This window comes from Arachis stenosperma, chromosome 3 (genome assembly GCF_014773155.1).
Source record: "Arachis stenosperma cultivar V10309 chromosome 3, arast.V10309.gnm1.PFL2, whole genome shotgun sequence".
In the NCBI taxonomy this organism is placed as follows: domain Eukaryota; kingdom Viridiplantae; phylum Streptophyta; class Magnoliopsida; order Fabales; family Fabaceae; genus Arachis; species Arachis stenosperma.
Window position 1 is genome coordinate 160,295,771 of NC_080379.1, and position 18,899 is coordinate 160,314,669.

The 18,899-nt window shown below is 32.5% G+C and overlaps 3 protein-coding genes across 3 annotated transcripts; all 3 read left to right on the plus strand.

Annotated features, from left to right (window-relative positions):
* The first annotated feature begins 1,361 nt into the window (after positions 1-1,361).
* LOC130970291 (lectin 7-like) lies at positions 1,362-2,221 on the plus strand. The gene has a single exon (XM_057896329.1). It carries the CDS (start codon positions 1,385-1,387, stop codon positions 2,177-2,179), a length of 795 nt encoding a protein of 264 aa, XP_057752312.1. The 5' UTR covers positions 1,362-1,384; the 3' UTR covers positions 2,180-2,221.
* A 2,027-nt stretch (positions 2,222-4,248) lies between these two features.
* LOC130970292 (lectin 7-like) lies at positions 4,249-5,228 on the plus strand. Its single transcript, XM_057896330.1, has one exon. It carries the CDS (start codon positions 4,284-4,286, stop codon positions 5,052-5,054), a length of 771 nt encoding a protein of 256 aa, XP_057752313.1. The 5' UTR covers positions 4,249-4,283; the 3' UTR covers positions 5,055-5,228.
* A 2,030-nt stretch (positions 5,229-7,258) lies between these two features.
* On the plus strand, positions 7,259-9,646 carry LOC130970290 (L-type lectin-domain containing receptor kinase IX.1-like). The gene is made up of 2 exons (XM_057896327.1): positions 7,259-8,228; positions 8,313-9,646. Exons 1-2 carry the CDS (start codon positions 7,425-7,427, stop codon positions 9,420-9,422), a joined length of 1,914 nt encoding a protein of 637 aa, XP_057752310.1. The 5' UTR covers positions 7,259-7,424; the 3' UTR covers positions 9,423-9,646.
* Positions 9,647-18,899: the final 9,253 nt, after the last annotated feature.

An 18,899-nucleotide genomic window follows, 5' to 3' on the forward strand; every position in this document is an offset into this window, starting at 1 on the left:
TGCAACGAAAAAGTTGTTGCAATTTGCAAACAATTTCTTTGCTTGCAATTGAATACTTTTGCAGCAAAAAATGTTGCTACACATACACGTTGCTGCATTAGCTAGAATTAGTTGCTAAAGATCATTTTAACCACATTCTGATTCGCTGCCAAATGATATAAATTTTCAGCTTCATTTCTAATCTATACTCATTGCTACAATTTTTTTTTTTTTTTTTTGCTATAATGAATTTTATTTAGCAGCCATGATGTTTTGTTGCTGAAAAAAGTAGAATATCAAAAAACCCTTGTTAACTACTATAACATCTTTAGTACGTAGCCACATAATGTCTCTACAAAATGTTTTAACCCACTACAAGAGTGTACCAATTTGACAGAGACTCTTCTATCTAGTATACAATCATGATTCGATGAAAATTGTAATCTTTTGTCTTTGTATTGATAATATAGCCTTGTAATGGCAATGCAAATTCGGTTGTATCTATTCGACATTCCTCATCTTTCTGTTGTTAGTGTCCAAGGAGACATGTACTATAGGACAAGTGACACTCAAGATCCTTGCACTATTATTTTGTTAACAGTCGGTATTTCCAATAATTTTCCATTCATCCAATTCAAAATCTTTCCTTGAATTTCCACCCAGGTTAAGTTGCTTCGTTGTGATAATGTTGAGTTAAAATTTACCAGAAATTAAAAAGGCGTATTCTTTTTCAAAAAAGAAACTACATAATATACTCTTTATGACTATATTATATATAAAAATATTATGTATATAATTTAACTTATTTTTAATATATATTTTTTATTAATAATTAATTTTAGTGTATATTTAATATAATTATTATATATCAAAAATATTATTTACACATTAAAATCAGTCACAAATTTTAATTATTATATATTTATATATAAATATATCAATAATTTAATTTATTTTTAATATATATTTTATATTTTAATATATATTTTATACTTAAAAATTAATTTTAATACGCAGTTAACATGATTCATTATATACATATATATAATCAACTGCTAAATAACTCCCAATCGAATTAACACACCAATATTTCTAATTCATTTTCCTGTTTAGTATCCACATACACAACAAGCATGGAGTGTAATGAATTGTTAATTTCTTTTCGCCCTCGTAGAAAATGTAAATGCTTTTTCTCCTATATGAGAAACAAGAAACAATGGAAGCTTATGCAAAAGTCAAAATGACATTGTTCAAGTCACCATTATTTTTCCAACGTTATTATTACTAGGTCAACTACTAAGCGTTCAAGTCTATAGAATTACAAATAAAAACTCTATAAATATAGTGGGTATAACACTTTGACATTATCCAAATCTCGATTATCTTAATTAGGTTTATTGAAGCCATGTCCTTATACAAATCAAAGCCCGTCTTCTTGATCCTCATTCCTCTTCTCATGCTGCACCGCAATTTAAGGACTAGTTTCGAATTCTCAGACTTTTCTAGTCCATACAGAAACGAACTCTTCATCTTCCAAGGCGATGCCTCTGCATCATCGAACGGTTCCATTCAACTCACGAAGATCGAAAACGGTAAACCAATCCCTAACAGTGTTGGTAGAGTCTCTTATGGCCTACCAGTGCGCCTCTGGGACTTGAAAACCCAGAAGCTAGCAAGCTTCACCACTAGTTTCTCTTTTCTCGTCTCACCAAATGGCGGAGACGGAATCTCATTCTTCATGGCACCTTTTCATTCTCCAATCCCCAAAGATTCACAAGGTGGATACCTTGGTCTCTTCAATCCCGACGCTTCACTAGCCCCCTTCAGAGATCCTACGGTTGCTGTAGAATTCGACACGTTTTCCAATCCATGGGATCCTAAGTTTTCGCACATCGGCATTGATGTGAACTCCATTGTTTCCGTTACTAGTGTGCCATGGCTGAATGGGATTGAGGGTTTTAACACTACAGTATTTGCCACTGTAAGCTATGAGGCAGTAACACAAAATTTAAGCGTGGTTGTGAGTTACTACAGTGGAAGCGTTCTTGGTGGGACTACGGTGAACGCCTCACTGTCGCATGTGATTGATTTGAGGAACGTTCTGCCGGAAAGGGTAAGCGTTGGATTCTCCGGTGCCACGGGACAGTTTGTTGAAGTAAACAATATTCTTTCTTGGAGTTTCAGTTCTGCCTTCTATTAGGCAATAATAATAAAACAAATAAGTTAATCAAATTGTATTGTATTAAGGAATTAGTTAATGAACAAATAATGTAAAAATATTATTGTTGATCCGAAAAATATTTTCGATGAAGGCATGTTGATTTGAAGTAATAAAGAGGTCAAAAACTTAAGCAGTTTTTGAAAAAATACAAGTGCAAGCATTAGATGGACGATCTCGACTTGAATTCGATCTCAAGGCCCTTCATTAAATTGAACAAGTCCAATTGAACAAGGTATTCGAGTTAGGTAATTGAATAAGTTATTCGAATAAATGGATCGATCAGTTATGATAGTGGAGAAGTTAAAGGTTCCCATCACGTTAGTAAATCATGGAAAACGTTTATAGAATCAAAAGGCGGGAACAGTTACCAACGAATATCATTCAGATTTTGTAATTAATTGTAATTAAGCGTCAGTTACCAAAAGTAGATTATAAATACTAGGAAGTCTTAGGGAATAAGGATTGGAACTTTAACTCAGAAAAACACTTAAGCATACTCACATCTCAGTAAATTCTTGAGTCTGCGATCGAGTAACTTTTTTGTAGGGTTCCTTCCATGTTTTCATTCTTTCAATTTATCTTTTTGTAAACTTTATCTTTTTTAAGTAAATTTATCTTTTAAGTACTCTTTATCTTCATTGTCTAATTTATATTTCTGCATCTTAGATTTTCATGTCAAAGCCCTTTGACCCTGTTAAAAAGGCTACTGCTTTTTTTCAATTTCAACACATATCTTTCCATTTTCAGCATCTTTCCTTTTCGAAAATCTTTCCTTTTCATTTCTTTCTTTGACTTATAAATTTTAATTTATCTTTATTCCTAATTTTCGTCTAATCAAAAATACGTTGATACACTTTTAAAAAATTGGTACCTGCAAAGAGGAGTGTGTTTTGCTCCCAAATCACTAGATATCGAACCACCATCAATTTACTAAAAATCAATAAAAGAATTATTTATACACTAAAATCAATCATCATATATTTATATATAATTTATTTTTAATATATATTTTATATTTTTATATTAATAATTAATTTTAATATAAGTTTAATATGGTTACAAATAAAAGGTTAACTAAATGCGAGACGACAATGACAATACAGCACGTGACGGCAAACTTGAGCACAAGATAATAAAAAGAAAAGAAATTGTCTAATCACCTTTTTATATAAGAATTATTACATACAAATTCTATATAAACATCTTGTAAAACTAATGCACTCACTAATTGAATATCTTTTACGTTTTTATCTCCGAGTTCAACTCCTATTTCTCTCATTCTCTCTCAACACATTTTCTCTCATCTTGCTTCACCATGGCTTGATACCTCATCTCCAATTTTTACATCCTCTATTTTTGGACATACACAATAGAACTTGATAAAAGCATAATTCTCTGTCTAGTATGTTTTTATAACTATCAAGATTTAACAAGGATCTAATTGAAAAAATATAAATTAATATAAAGACTTAATTAAAAAAAATAAAAATTTAATTAAAAATTTGATAAAATTATAAAAATTAATAGAATAATTAAGTTGTTAAGTTCATTTATTATAAAATGTAATTTGACAAAAATTGCTCATTTTTAAACCTAAAAATTACATATCCAATTAACCACTAAATGTGATTGTTATAAGATATCTTATTACTTAATGTGTTAATCATATATTCTAAAATAAATTTTGATCAAACAAAGATTATCTTTAATTCATCACGTCATATATCTATATATTCAATCGATTTTAATTTATACTATCAAGCTTGATTATTGTACGCAATAAAAATAGAGAAGTGTTAGATAAACAATGAACATAAGAATACGATGCTAATTAATATTGCCAAAATCTCATTGTTTTGATCATCCTTTACATTTTTGTCTAAGCACTAACTACCGCGTCATGTGCTCTATGCAAGTCATTTGGCTTCTTCATATAACATTTGATTTTTCTTTATTTATTTATTTATTTTTGGCAGGCTTTGAGAGTTGAGAGCTCCTTATATATACCTTAGTAATACATTGCTATTATCACAAATCCACAACAATAACAAACTCAATTAGAATAATTAATCATATTATAACCATGGCCATTATTATCCACATTAATTCATGGATTCAAATAATGACCATTTCATTCCTTATCCTAATCCACAATGTGAATTCAGCATCATTCACATTCCCAAACTTTTGGTCACCCACAAAGGACATTGTCTTCGAGGGTGATGCCGATTACTCAAACGGCGGTTTAACTCTCACAAAGATTGTAAACAGTGCTCCCATTGGCAACAGTGCCGGCCGAGCCTCCTATTCTTCCCCCGTGCGCCTCTGGGACGCCAACACCGGCAACCTCGCCGCTTTCACCACCACCTTCTCCTTCACCGTGGAACCATTCCTCTATAAACCCTTCGGTGATGGCATCGCCTTCTTCATTGCGCCCTTCGTATCAGAGCTGCCCAAAAATTCAAGTGGCGGATACCTAGGGCTCTTTAACGCCGACACTGCTTTGGATTCTTATAAAAATCAAATAGTTGGTGTTGAGTTTGATTCGTTTAGCAATGCATGGGACCCTAACACTGCTCATATTGGGATTGATGTGAATTCCATTGCTTCAGTAACAACAACGCCATGGCAACCGGGGAATGTTGCATCTGCCACAATTGATTATGAGCCTGTAAACACAAACTTAAGCGTTTCTGTGAGATATGTGAACGGGAGTTCGAGTAGTATCTCGTTTGTGATTGATTTGAGGACTGTGCTGCCTGAATGGGTTAGGGTTGGATTCTCTGGTTCAACCGGACAAGTTGTTGAAGTACACAGGATTCTTTCTTGGTCTTTCAATTCAACTTTCTACTAGCTGGCTTTGAAACATCATCTTTTCTATCTTTTGTTATTATTATTCCCACTCTATTGTTTGTGTTCTTTATTTATGTCTTCACTATCATTGAATGTTGAACTTGGCATTTCTACTTCTATCAAATTGAATGACATTGCTGTAATGCCCTGAAAAGTAGTAATGTGAATCGTTATAATTGCACGTCGCGCGCGTGCTTATATTAGCTTGTTCTTCATCATTTATAATTCTTCACATTTAACCATTTCTGCAATAAAAAAGAAATAAAAGAGTTGGGTACGTGAAGAATTGAAGATAGTTAAGATATTGAAACACTTCATGATATATACTGAGGTGATGATCAACATTTACTATTATATTTGTCTTATATCTAAATTTAATATAATTCATTTTCTATTTTTTATTAAAGTTAAAAATGTTGGCGTCTTTTATTCCTATTATTCTCTTACGATTTTTTTTGAACTTGTTAAAAAGTTTCAACGTAACTAGGTTATGTGCTTAATTGGTTCGCATATGCGCCTAAGCTTTCGTTTTTTTAGGAAACAAAATAAAAAACATTAACTTTTAGTTTGGTAATATAAGAGAGTTAACTATCAATTCACTATTCAAAAAATTCACGTGCTGACAAAAAAAATTATTAAAAAGATGTTATTAATAAAATAATCTTTAAATAATTTAAAAATACAATAAAAAAATTAATAAATATTATATTTTTTATAAGTGACAAAAAAATTTTATATTTAACAAACAACTTATTTATTTAATTTAAATTGTTGTGACAATATATAAATAAATATTAATTAATTTTTTATTTTAAAAATCTTATTTTGTGGTAATTTAGAATTTAACATTAAGTGTTTATGGTTTAAAAATCTAAAATTTAAGATAAATAAAATAATTTTATAAGATTCACTGAACAAAGCTCCTTAACATGACCTTTTTTTTATATGAACTTACCTTTTTAAATGTTTAATCCAATTAAATTATTTTTTTCTTGAAGCTAAGTAATAATTAATATTTATAAAATCTCACATGGTCTAAAATAAAAATTTGATAATTTTTCATGTCTTAAATTAGTTTTAGAATTGAATTAAATCCACTTAATTTATTATCGACTATATTACGTACATTAAAATCAGCTACTAGTATAATATATATATTAAAATATAAATACACATTACAAATAAATTAAACCACATATATATTTATATATAAATATATTAATGGCTGATTTTAATTATTGATTTTAGTGTACAAATTAAAAAGCATTTTTAATTTCCTACATATGAATATCTTGTTTAGTTTACGAGTATAAGGTTCCGTTAGAGACGCTTGCTTTTCTTTTAGGTCTAAAAGATTAGACTTAAAAGGTTGCATAAAAACCTGCTGCAACTTACAAAAACCATTTTGGGTACTTTTTTTTGTGTGGGTCAACTCATCAGGCAAACCATTTAAACCTCGGAGGATGTTAACGATTTAAGAGATGTGAAACGTAATTATTGGCATAATGAAGAGTTCAACACAGACACTACAAATATCATTCTCTAATGCAAACTCCAAACGATTCCAAGTTAATTAAATACTAAAGTTGTCAAGGTAAAGCTAAGTAATATATTCACAAGCACTGCATATGCTAGTACTCTATGAATAGCATTAGTTATCACAATTAAGACTGCTTTTTTTTTTTCAATATGATTAACTAAAATGGTTGAGAAGACATTTAGAGAAAAAAAAAATATTAAGGGGATAGAAATTGCCGGCATATCCTCCAAGAGAAATATATATTAAAAAAAAAAAAAGATGCCGGCATCGGCATATAGATGTTTCTTTTGTAACCACGTACCATGCATGCTGACTTGCTGAGCTCATAAATTGTATCTTCCGGTTGCCTGAGTTACTTAGTTTCTTAATTTCATGAATATACGTTTGGCCAACATATGCTTGTCCTATTCAATATTCTCATCCTCATGTCTTCACAAACAAAGTGCAGGCGGTAACGTTTGTTGATCAGGTCAAGCTATATTTAAAATTAATCGAGAGAGAGTATCTTCCAATAAACAAACAAAACTAATTGAAGAGAGAGTATCTTCGAAATATTGTTATAATTAGTTGGCTAAATAACCAACTTTGCTTCTGTCACTCTCCGTGTTTATAAACACTACCTTGGGTTTGGGGTTGGGTTGTCGCTAGTGATGACAGTCATAATTTAATACTAAAATTGAAGCAATTTAATTATTCATCTTTGAATTCCATGTTGCATATAGTTGAGGCAACTACTGTCTTGGCAAACTTCACCACCATTATTATTCTCTGCTTCTCGCCTTACAAAACGTAACATATGCCTTTCTTCTTGTGTCCTTCATAACTCAAATAATGGCCTTGTTTTCTATGTTTATGATCTTCACTTGGTTGACTTTTCTCTTTAACACCAAAACTGTAGAGTCTGTTTCATTCAACTTGGATAATTTCATGCCAAATCTATACCTAATTAAATTCGAGGGCGATGCATTTGTGTCGGAAAAAGTTTTACAGCTGACAAAGAACAGAATCGACGGCCCTATTACAAAAAGCGTGGGCCGCGCCTCGTTTGATCAACCGGTGAAGCTTTGGGATAAAGGAACAAGACAGCTCACTGATTTCACCACACATTTCTCTTTTATTATGAAAGCTATCAATCCCAACATGTTCGGTGATGGATTATCATTCTACATTGCACCTTTTGAATCAACCATCCCAAACAATTCAGTTGGAGGATTCCTTGGGCTCTTCAGCAGGGAATCTGCATTCAACACCACTGCCAATCAAATAGTCGCTGTCGAGTTTGACAGCTTTGAGAATCCATGGGATCCAAACCCTAATCATGTTGGGATCAATGTTAATTCTATAATATCTGTTGCAAACGTGAGTTGGAATAGGAACATGAAGAATGGATCCGTTGCTAATGCTTGGGTTTCATACAACTCCACCACCAAGAATCTCTCCGTGTTCCTTACTTATGCAGATAATCCAACATTCAACGGCAGTTTTAGTCTCTCACATGTCATTGATCTCAGGGAATTCTTGCCGGAATTTGTTAGGATTGGATTCTCCGCCGCCACCGGTGATTGGATCGAAATACACAACGTTCTGTCTTGGTCATTCAATTCAACCTTGGACTCTAGCGCGGGGAAAAGCAAGGTTGGTTTGGCAAGTGGTTTGAGTGTTGGATTCGGTATTCTAGCATGTTTAATAGGTGTTATTTGTTTTGTATTTTGGAGGAAGAAAAGAAACCGAGCGAGGAAAGACGAGGACGATACGGGGTTCGATGCTTCTATAGAAGATGAATTCGAAAGAGGAACCGGTCCGAAGCGGTTCACTCAGAAGGAGCTAAGCCAAGCGACGAACGGGTTCGCGGAAGAAGGAAAGCTGGGAGAAGGAGGATTTGGAGGTGTGTACAAAGGAGCAGTAGGGAATCCAAGAATAGAAGTTGCGGTGAAGAGAGTATCGAAAGGATCAAAACAGGGGAAAAAGGAGTACATATCAGAAGTAAGAGTAATAAGCAGGCTGAGGCACAGGAATTTGGTTCAACTCATAGGCTGGTGCCATGAGAAAGGTGAGTTTCTTCTTGTTTATGAGTACATGCCTAATGGTAGCCTTGACTCTCATTTGTTTGGAAAAGGAGTCATGCTTTCTTGGGCTGTAAGGTACAAGATTGCATTGGGTTTGGCATCTGCACTTGTTTATCTTCATGAAGAATGGGAACAATGTGTGGTGCATAGGGATATTAAGTCAAGTAATGTCATGTTAGATGCCAATTTCAATGCCAAACTCGGCGATTTCGGTCTAGCAAGGTTGGTGGACCATGAACTGGGGACTCAAACCACGGTTTTGGCCGGCACCATGGGGTACCTAGCCCCGGAGTGTGTCACCACTGGGAAATCAAGTAAGGAATCTGATGTGTATAGCTTTGGCGCCGTGGCGCTCGAGATAGCGTGCGGGCGAAGGCCGGTTCAAGTTAAAGAAGAGCCCGGCAAAGTGAGGCTCATAGAATGGGTGTGGAACTTGTATGGACAGGGGAAGCTTCTAGAAGCCGCTGATTGGAGGTTAGATTTGGAATTTGATGTGAAGCAAATGGAGTGCTTGATGACCGTTGGATTGTGGTGTTGTCACCCTGATTATGCTATGAGGCCTTCTATAAAGCAAGTGATAAATGTGCTTAATTTTGAAGCTCCTTTGCCAACACTTCCATCACAGTTACCTGTGCCTATGTACTTCGCACCTCCCATGGAGATGTGCAAATTCACCTACACTTCTTCTGGAACCACAGCCACATCTAAAGACTCCTCAAACTACTCATCCATGTCAGCAGGGTCCAGAAAATCTCTATTATAGCTTGCATATATGTATCGTGTATTTTTGTATCATGGCGAACGAAACAAGTTCCTTGTTTTTGTGTAAGTGATGATTGTCAACACTCTCAGCAGATGTAATTCTTCATATTTTGTATATGGTTTTTTGTTTTGCTTTGGGGTTCTGAAATTGGCCTGATTGCCTGAATAATTTAAGAGGTTCATACCAATTGTGCTAATTAAACGCAATCTTATATATTACTAATACGCTTTCTGCTATGATTACCACATTGCAATGGACAAAAAGTTGAGTGTGGCGAATTAAGTTTCTGTAGTATGTTTAGTATAACATGTATAAAATTAAATTATGTCTTAATATCTTATTTGATTCATAATAAATATAAAAATAAAATAAAAATATTTACTAAAATACTCTTGATTATTAAAAAAATATTAATAAAATTTTCGGTCTCCATTCTTTAAAATGTTAGTCCTTTGTATCTTGGAATTTTTTTTGGTCAAGAAGACTACTTTTTAGTTTTTATCTTTACTATATATCTCTTTCGTCTTGGGTCCTGTTAGATCTTATTGACCGATTGTACATAGCCCAAGTATTCTGGGCCAGAAAAATGCTGAATCGTTTCGCAGGGCCCAATCTAAAGGAGTATTCTACCAACCTTGGCTGCTAAGGAAATAGTAGTAAAATACCATGAGATCAAATTTTTAAATTGACAAACATTCTTAGACCAAAGAGAAAAAAAAAACATTGACCAAAATAAACAAATAAAATAATGTAACAAGACTAATTAACTTAAATTAGTCAACTAATTTACGATTTAAATCTCACATTATGCACCTAAGATTGGGGGTTGTCCAATCCATTGGGGTACCTAGGATTGGGGGTTGTCCAATCCACCGACCAAAAAAAAAAAAAAAAAATCTCACATTATGCATCTAACACCCTAAAAAGATGGATATTCTTAAAAATAATATTTTCACGTAAAAATAATATTACAAACTATTAGATCGTTTGACATGTGAATAGATATTTATGAAAGCATTTACCATCAAAAGAATATGCTAAAATATAAAACGAGTCAGCTAAATATTTTTGAAGGAAAAAAAAACCATTAATAATATTTTTATACGAGTAGTTAGATGATCCAATTAGACTTTTCTTTTCTTTTTTTCAGATTGGTTGTTACACACTCGATCTAAGCAAAAAGAGTTAAACAAGACATCATACAAAAACTAATTACTCCTCTTTAGCATTGCCATTAGAGAGAACGTTCCCGATCATTGTCAAAATAATCTAGTACATGTATACATTCTCCTATTGCAATTTATCTCAATGCTATTATGTAATAAATCACCATTCTACTACTAAAACACCTACTCCATGATATAATGTACATAACCCGACCACCACGACGCGTCACTTTAATAATGAAGTAAGCAATACATTATATTCTTAAAGCACATTCTTGACACTAATATGTCCACTAAGTGTTGTTGTTTACCGCTATTTGATTCATGCTTGTCTTATTTAGTATTTGCTCTCATCCTTATGTATCACCTGCACATTTTGAAACAAGTGGTTTAAATTTTTTTGTTTTATTCCTAAATAATCTTGATTTTCAATTTATCTCCTCTTTTCCTTCAATCCAAATATCCAATCAACAATATCTTTTTGGCTTACCACCATTGTAATATCTTTCTCAACAGCACTAATTTCTTTCAGTAAGAATTGAATTGCCACTTGTAACCTTTTAAGTAATGTTTCTCCTGCAGTATTTTCCTTCATTATGTTAATTGTTACCCATAAAGCACCTCACTTCACTACTATTATTTGTCAAGTACCTACCTACCACAAAGTTATTTACTTCCGGTAAGAATGTTACATATTGCCACCAAATCTAACATGTTCTTTTTTTATCTTGTCTTCTATTCTTTAGTATTGTCATTGCCTTTTATTTTGTAACACACCATTAATCAACATAATTTTTTACTTGCTCCTATCCACTATTTCATGTTGTTATCATATTTTCAAATACTTTTACATTACGACTCTTCCACACTACCCATATAACCGCAAAGAAATGAATACTTCATCTCCTCTTTTTGAGTTTATGAGTCTCTTGATTCATCCAACTCTCAAACCATGACCTCATATTATTATATCCTACTCACGATACATTTTCCTAACATAAAGATAGTGATGTGTGAGCATCTTCTTTATCTTTTTCTTGTGAATTTGTACTTAAATTGCTAAGTTTAATAAAAATTTAACACATTTTAACCATTATGAATACTACTTTGAGCTGTATGCAATTCTATTTATTATAGGTAGTATTTTGGACGGATTTCGCGGAGTTTAAGCCAAGGCTAGAGAATGAAGAAAACGAAAAATTATTGCTGACCACTCCATGCTGAACTTGGAATTTTCCGAATTCAGCGTGGAACTAATCCTCCATACAATACAATTCAGCCTTGTCCACGCTGAACTTGGGATTTAGCGTGGAAGTCACGCACTAAGGGAGAACTTCTTCTCATCCCACACTGAACTTGAAAAAATCCAAGTTTAGCGTGAATTCAAAGGTAAAGCGTGGAATTTATCACTGCCTCCTCCACGCTGAACTTGCACGCATGTCACCACGTTGAACTTGAGTTAATCCAAATTCAGCGTGGGCTCAAAGGAATACAAACAAGACGCCACTGCCTTCTCCACGCTGAACTTGGGGTTTTCCAAGTTCAGTGTGGATCCTCAATACACCAGTGGTCCCCAACCTCGTCTAAAGGGCTCGCGCAAATCATTCCTTTAATTTTGATTTAAACTTTTATTTTATTTTTTAATTAGGAAAAGATATTATTTAGTTTAGGAAATATATTTTACATTAATTAGAATTAGATATAAAAGGAAAAGGAATCAGCCATTCGAGCCACTTCCTTCTCCTCTCTTCTACCTCATTCTACAATTTACAATTTACCTGAATCCTAGTTTTTTCTCTGAACCATGAGCAACTAAATCTCCACTGTTAAGGTTAGGAGCTCTGTCTACTGTATGGATTGATACTATTATTTTTCTATTTTAATTCATGTACTGATTTATATTTCAAGAATTGTTTTCGTTCTTTATTTTATGAATTTGGGTGGAACGGAAGTATGACCCTTGTTCTAATTGAGTTCTTGTATAACTTGAAAAAGCTCTTTACTTGAACAACAGTTTGAAAACATATTCTCCTAAATTTTTAATTATCTGGACTTAACGGGATACATAACATATAATCCTCTTATATTTGGGTAATTAGGATCATAGTTGTAAAAATCGGACCGGACCGACCAGTTCGACCAAAAAACTGGTGAACCGGACTTTATATCGGTCCGATTTAGTATTCTGACCGCCTAAGGAAATGAACCGGTCAAAACCAACACGGTTCAGAATCGAACCGATCCGGTCAACAACGCGGTCAATGGTCAACCTGCGTGCCGATGACGCCAGCATGCGGGTTGTGAAATTAGAAAAGATGTATTACAAGCAATGGGAGTTGAACTTGGCTCTCCTAGAATGAAGACCAAGTTGACAACCACTACACTAACCCATTTCTTTAACGTTTTGAATGCTTTTTAAAATATATATATATCAAGTCTTTCTAACTAATACATATATATATATATAAACATGGAAATACTTAACCCATTTTTTAATTGAAGTATAAATTAATTAATTTTAAAATAAAAAATGATAATGAATAAAAAAATAAAATAAAAATTACTTATTCTAAAAAAAATAAATATATATAATTATTTAATTATATAAAAATATTTAGACCTTGAAATTATTTTTTGGATATAATTCATAAATTGTTATTCTTATTGTATCTAATTAAGATACTATATAGTAGTATGAACTAATTATATGTTTATCTTTATATTAGTTATTTATAGAATTTGACTTAATTGTTTTTAAAATGTTAGTAAAAATATGTATTTCAAATTTTAATTTTAAGTTTTTGACTATTTTATATTTTTTATTTATGTGAGAGCGATTTTACCGGTTGAACCAGTAACTTATCGGTTGAACCAATAAACCAATAAACCAGTAAACCAGTAACCTGATCGGTTCGATTACCGGTTTGGTTTTGACAACTATGATTAGGATTTCTGTGGTATATAAACTAGAATTGAACTTCACCCTCTAATTGAAATTAAGTGACCAAGGAATTGGCGGTTGATGAATTTTAGAGGAGACTAAAAAGGTCTAAGGAATTAGGGTTTAGTCACATATAATTTACCATGAATTAAATCTTGCATGATTAAAATAGTTAATAAAAAAGTCAATCCAGAAAATAAATATCTCTGAAGCCTTAACTGTTTTCTCTATATATTATTCACAACTTGTTTACTGCTGGCTTTATTAATTTTCTGAATTTACTGTTTGATGCAATTGAGATCCACACGCTCTTTTCTGTTTGTCTAACTAAGTAAATCACTTAACCATTGTTGCTTAGTCCATCAATCCTTGTGGGATCGACCCTCACTCACCTGAGGTATTACTTGGTACCCGGTGCACTTGTCGGTTAGTTTGTGGGTTATAAATTTCGCACCAAATTTTTGACGCCGTTACCGGAAATTGACTGTGATTAATAACTACTCGTTGTCTGATTGCTTAGATTAGATAATTTTTTCTTTAATCAGTTTTTTTAGTATTATTAATTTTACTTTTATTTTCCATTTTTTCTTCATTCTTTTCCTTTTTCGTTTACTTTTTTTTTGTTTATCTTTTTTTTATTATTTAAAAATAAAAACCACTGTTGATTTCTATTTTTATCTTTCTTTTTAAATTTTTTTTCCGTTTTTTTCTTTCGTTAGGTTTCTCAGTTTAAATTTCCTTTTGCATTCCTTCTTTTTATTTCAATTTTTTGTTTTTGTTTTGTTTTATTTTATTTTATTTTCTTTTATTCTTTTACGACATTTCTCTTTCTTTTAACTTCCATTTCTTTTTTTTTAGTTTTAGTTTTATTTAATTTTTGTCATTAGTTTCAAAAAATTGCATTATATATATATTTATTCCCCTTCCCAATATTTTTTTATTTTCATTTTCTTTTACTTTCGTTTTATTTCTGTCCATTACTATTTTTTATCTTTTTATATTTTATTGATTTTATTTTATTTTTGTCTTTAATAAAAAAATATTTTAATTTATTTTATTTAATTTTTTTCTGTTAATTTCTGAAATTAAGTTTGGTGTCCCTTTAATTATTTTATTCTTCCTAATTATTTTACTTATTGAATTTGAATTTTATACTCCATTTTGTTTATTAGTTGTTTTATATTTTTATTCAGTTTATTTTTTTATTTTATTTTTCTTTTATTTCGTTTTCTTTTATATTTTATTTTAATTTCACTTTTTTTATTATTTTTATTTTTCTTTATGTTCTTTCTTCTTTTCTTGCCTGTTTACCATATGGTGCGTTTAATTCTGTTTGGTGTTTTGTGTTAAGGAAAAATAATGAAGAGAGATCACATGAGTTACTACTCACAGCCAAGGAGTAATTCATATTATTGTGGATGGAGGAACTACCCGGATTTTGGTTGGCAAAGTCAAAACCAAAGAAACTTCAGTGCTCCATGTTCCAACTATCAAGAACCACCATCTCCATATTCATACCACGAATCATCACCTCTTTATCCATATCAAGAACCATCATCTTTCTACCCATATCAAGAGTCACCATCTCCCTATTCATACAAAGAGCCATCCTCTTTTTACTCTCATCAAGAATCACCATCTCCTTCTTATTCATATCAAGAGCCACCATCTCCTTATTCATATCAAGACCCATCATCTCTTGAGCTTCTTATGAAAGAATTCATACATGATATAAAGACGAGTGTCAAAAATATAGAGAAATATGTGGAGTTGATTATCAAGCCCCAGGAAGAGGAACAAGTAAATTCCTTCCCAAGAGATACAATGCAAGATCCTATGGAAGAAAGTGAGAAAATTAATCAAAGGAGTGCATACTCCAGTGAATTAGAGAACTATTCACCCTCACATATGGAAGAAGAGGAAGATGCACAAAAAAGAAGGAAGATGCACAAACAAAGTAGGTTGTAAGGGATGAAACAATTTTGGAAATCTATACTCCAATGAAGCAGAGAGTGGCATAGAGGGTGAGTTTATTGAACCACCAATTCAAGAAATTCTTGATGAAGGGAACACTCCAACCATCACACAACACCCAAATCTTGAAATTAATGAAGTGAAAGCAACCAAGGAAAGCACTGAAAAGGGGATTGTGACCAAGAAATACAAGAAAAAACCATGAAAAAGAGAAGGTCAGTATAAAATAATCCAACCTCTACCCCAACGAGCAAGGTGAATCAAGCTAACCTCAGTAAAAGAAAGCTTGTTAGGAGGAATTTATATCAGGGATACTAATTTTCACCTCTCTCCCCTTGGAGACATTTCTTTTAACCAATTGGAAGAAGAGGAAGAAAATTTAACAATCAAGTGTTAAGTTAGTAACATTAAAGAAGCGCTTATTGGGAGACAACCCAACTACTAGTATCCTTAGTTTTGCAGTTGCTTTGGTTTTAATTTTATAGTTATTTTGATTTTTTAGCATTATAGTTATTTTAGTTTTGGTTTTAAATTACTTTATCTAATTTTTTTTAGAATTTATCATGTTTTACATGTGTTTTGGTCATGCAGAATGATTAGAACAGGAACAAGAGCAATTAAGAAGAATTTTTAATGCCCTGTTTTCAATTTTTCTTTGCTTGAGGATAAGCAAATTTTTAAGTTTGGTGTTGTCGCTTCGCTTTTGGCCTTTTCTGTTTATTTTAATAGCACCAAAGGGAGATGAATATTTTTCATGGAGGAATGAGATGGCCACCAGCATAACTGAGGTGGTTGAGTTCCTTTCATTCTATTTCTCTTCCGTTCTTATTTTGTTGTCTTCTGTTTTCTGTTGCTTTGATTGTTTGCATGATATTTAGTACTTTCAGTTCTTAGATTTAGTTTCATTCAGTTATTTGTTTTTAGTTAAAAAAAAAAAGAAAAAATTGTCTCATATATTGCTCACTGAACTTGAATTAAAAAAAAAATGATGTATTGCATGAGAAATTTAGTTATATTTAAGAGTAGTCTTATTTACTTAAATATGGTGGTATTATTTGTGATTTTGAATGAATGACATGAACATTGCATATTTGAATTTGAATCAAAAGATGTTGATGTATGAGGAACAGAAATTTAGAGAACTATTGTGAATTCTCTGAATTAAACAAAAACTTAATCCTTGAAACAAAAGAAACAACAAAAAAAAAAAAGCAAGGTCCAAGGCTCTGAGTATCAATGGTAGGAAGGTCAAATATGATTAAAAGCTCAAAGAGTTGTTTTCCTAGCCATATGCTTGTGGTGTGTATGTGTCAAGTAATCCTTGAGACAAAGCACTAAGAGTCGAGATCAAGTGCATTTAACAGAGTATGCCAAAGGCTTTGAGCACCACTGGCTGGGAGTAACTAAAAGAAGAATCTGAACTAAAAGAGAGTTCCCTAGTCAAGTGCTTGTGGTATTTTTGTGTCAAGTGAAACTTGAGACAAAACATTTAAAGTCACAGTTAGGCTCAAGGTGCAAAGCACCTAAAAAAATAGAATTAAAGGAAGTTTGCTGTGTTCAAGGATTAATCCGAAGTAAAAAGGTTAGAAAATTCATAATATAATTTGGATTCTAATTCCGAATAACATTGACATTCTCCTGACTCAAAGGAGAGTGAGGTGCCAAAACTGTTCAGAATTAGAATGAATAAATCCCATTTTAAGAATAGACATGAGCATAAATGAACTCTCACTTCTCATGCAAATTCACATCTTAATCATGTACTAATTCTGGTTGCTTGAGGACAAGCAACAATTCAAGTTTGGTGTTGTGATACGTGAGCATCTTGTCTATTTTTTCCTTGTGAATTTGTACTTGAATTGCTAAGTTTAATCAAAATTTAATACATTTTAGCCACTATGAATGCTACTTTGAGCTGTGTGCAATTCTGTTTATTATAGGTAGCATTTTGGACGAATTTCGTGGAGTTTAAGCCAATGCTAGAGAATGGAGAAAACGAAAAATTATTGCTGACCACTCCACGCTGAATTTGGAATTTTTCAAGTTCAACATGGAACTAATCCTCCATACAATGCAATTCGGCCTTGTCCACGCTGAACTTGGGATTTTCCAAGTTCAATGTGGAAGTCACGCACTAAGGGAGAACTTCTTCTCATCCCACGCTGAACTTGAAAAAATCCAAATTCAGCATGAATTCAAAGGAAAAGCGTGGAATTTATCACTGTCCCTTCCACGCTGGACTTGGAAACTTCCAAGTTCAGCGTGGAGTCCACTTATAAAGGAGGAAGCACGCATGTCACCACGCTGAACTTGAGTTAATCCAAGTTCAGTGTGGGCTCAAAGGAACACAAACAAGATGCCACTACCTTCTCCACGCTGAATTTGGGGTTTTTCAAGTTCAGCGTGGATCCTCAATACACCAGTGGTCTCCAACCTCGCCTAAAGGGCTCGTGCAAATCATTCCTTTAATTTTGATTTAAACTTTTATTTTATTTTTTAATTAGGAAAAGATATTATTTAGTTTATGAAATATATTTTACATTAATTAGGATTAGATATAAAAGGGAAAGGAATCAGCCCTTCGGGCCACTCCTTTCTCTTCTCTTCTACCTCATTCCGCAATTTACAATTTACCTGAATCCTAGTTTTTTCTCTGAACCATGAGCAACTAAATCTCCACTGTTAAGGTTAGGAGCTCTGTCTATTGTATGGATTGATACTATTATTTTTCTATTTTAATTTATGTACTGATTTATATTTCAAGAACTATTTTCATTCTTTATTTTATGAATTTGGGTGGAACGGATGTATGACCCTTGTTCTAATTGAATTCTTGTTTAACTTGGAAAAGCTCTTTACTTGAACAACAGCTTGAAAACATAGTCTCCTAAATTTCTAATTATTTGGATTTAACGGGATACGTGACATATAATCCTCTTATATTTGAATAATTAGGATTTCTGTGGCATATAAATTAGAATTGAACTTCACCCTCTAATTGGAATTAAGTGACCAAGGAATTAGCGGTTGATGAATTTTAGAGGAGACTAAAAAGGTCTAAGGAATTAGGGTTTAGTCACATATAGTTTGCCATGAATTAAATCTTCCATGATTAAAATAGTTAATAAGAAAAGTCAATCCGGAAAATACATATCTCTGAAGTCTTAACTGTTTTCTCCATATATTATTCACAACTTGTTTACTGCTTGCTTTATTAATTTTCTGAATTTACTGTTTGATGCAATTGAGACCCAAACGCTCTTTTCTATTTGTCTAACTAAGTAAATCACTTAACCATTGTTGCTTAGTCCATCAATCCTTGTGGGATCGACCCTCACTCACCTGAGGTATTACTTGGTACGACCTAGTGTACTTGTCAGTTAGTTTGTGAGTTAT

Bases quoted from the DNA above. Each gene is read 5' to 3' on its own strand.
- LOC130970291 (XM_057896329.1), top strand. From the start codon at position 1,385: ATGTCCTTATACAAATCAAAGCCCGTCTTCTTGATCCTCATTCCTCTT.
- LOC130970292 (XM_057896330.1), top strand. From the start codon at position 4,284: ATGGCCATTATTATCCACATTAATTCATGGATTCAAATAATGACCATT.
- LOC130970290 (XM_057896327.1), top strand. From the start codon at position 7,425: ATGGCCTTGTTTTCTATGTTTATGATCTTCACTTGGTTGACTTTTCTC. The intron at 8,229-8,312 runs GTTGGTTTGGCA...TTTTGGAGGAAG, and splicing joins CTAGCGCGGGGAAAAGCAAG to AAAAGAAACCGAGCGAGGAA.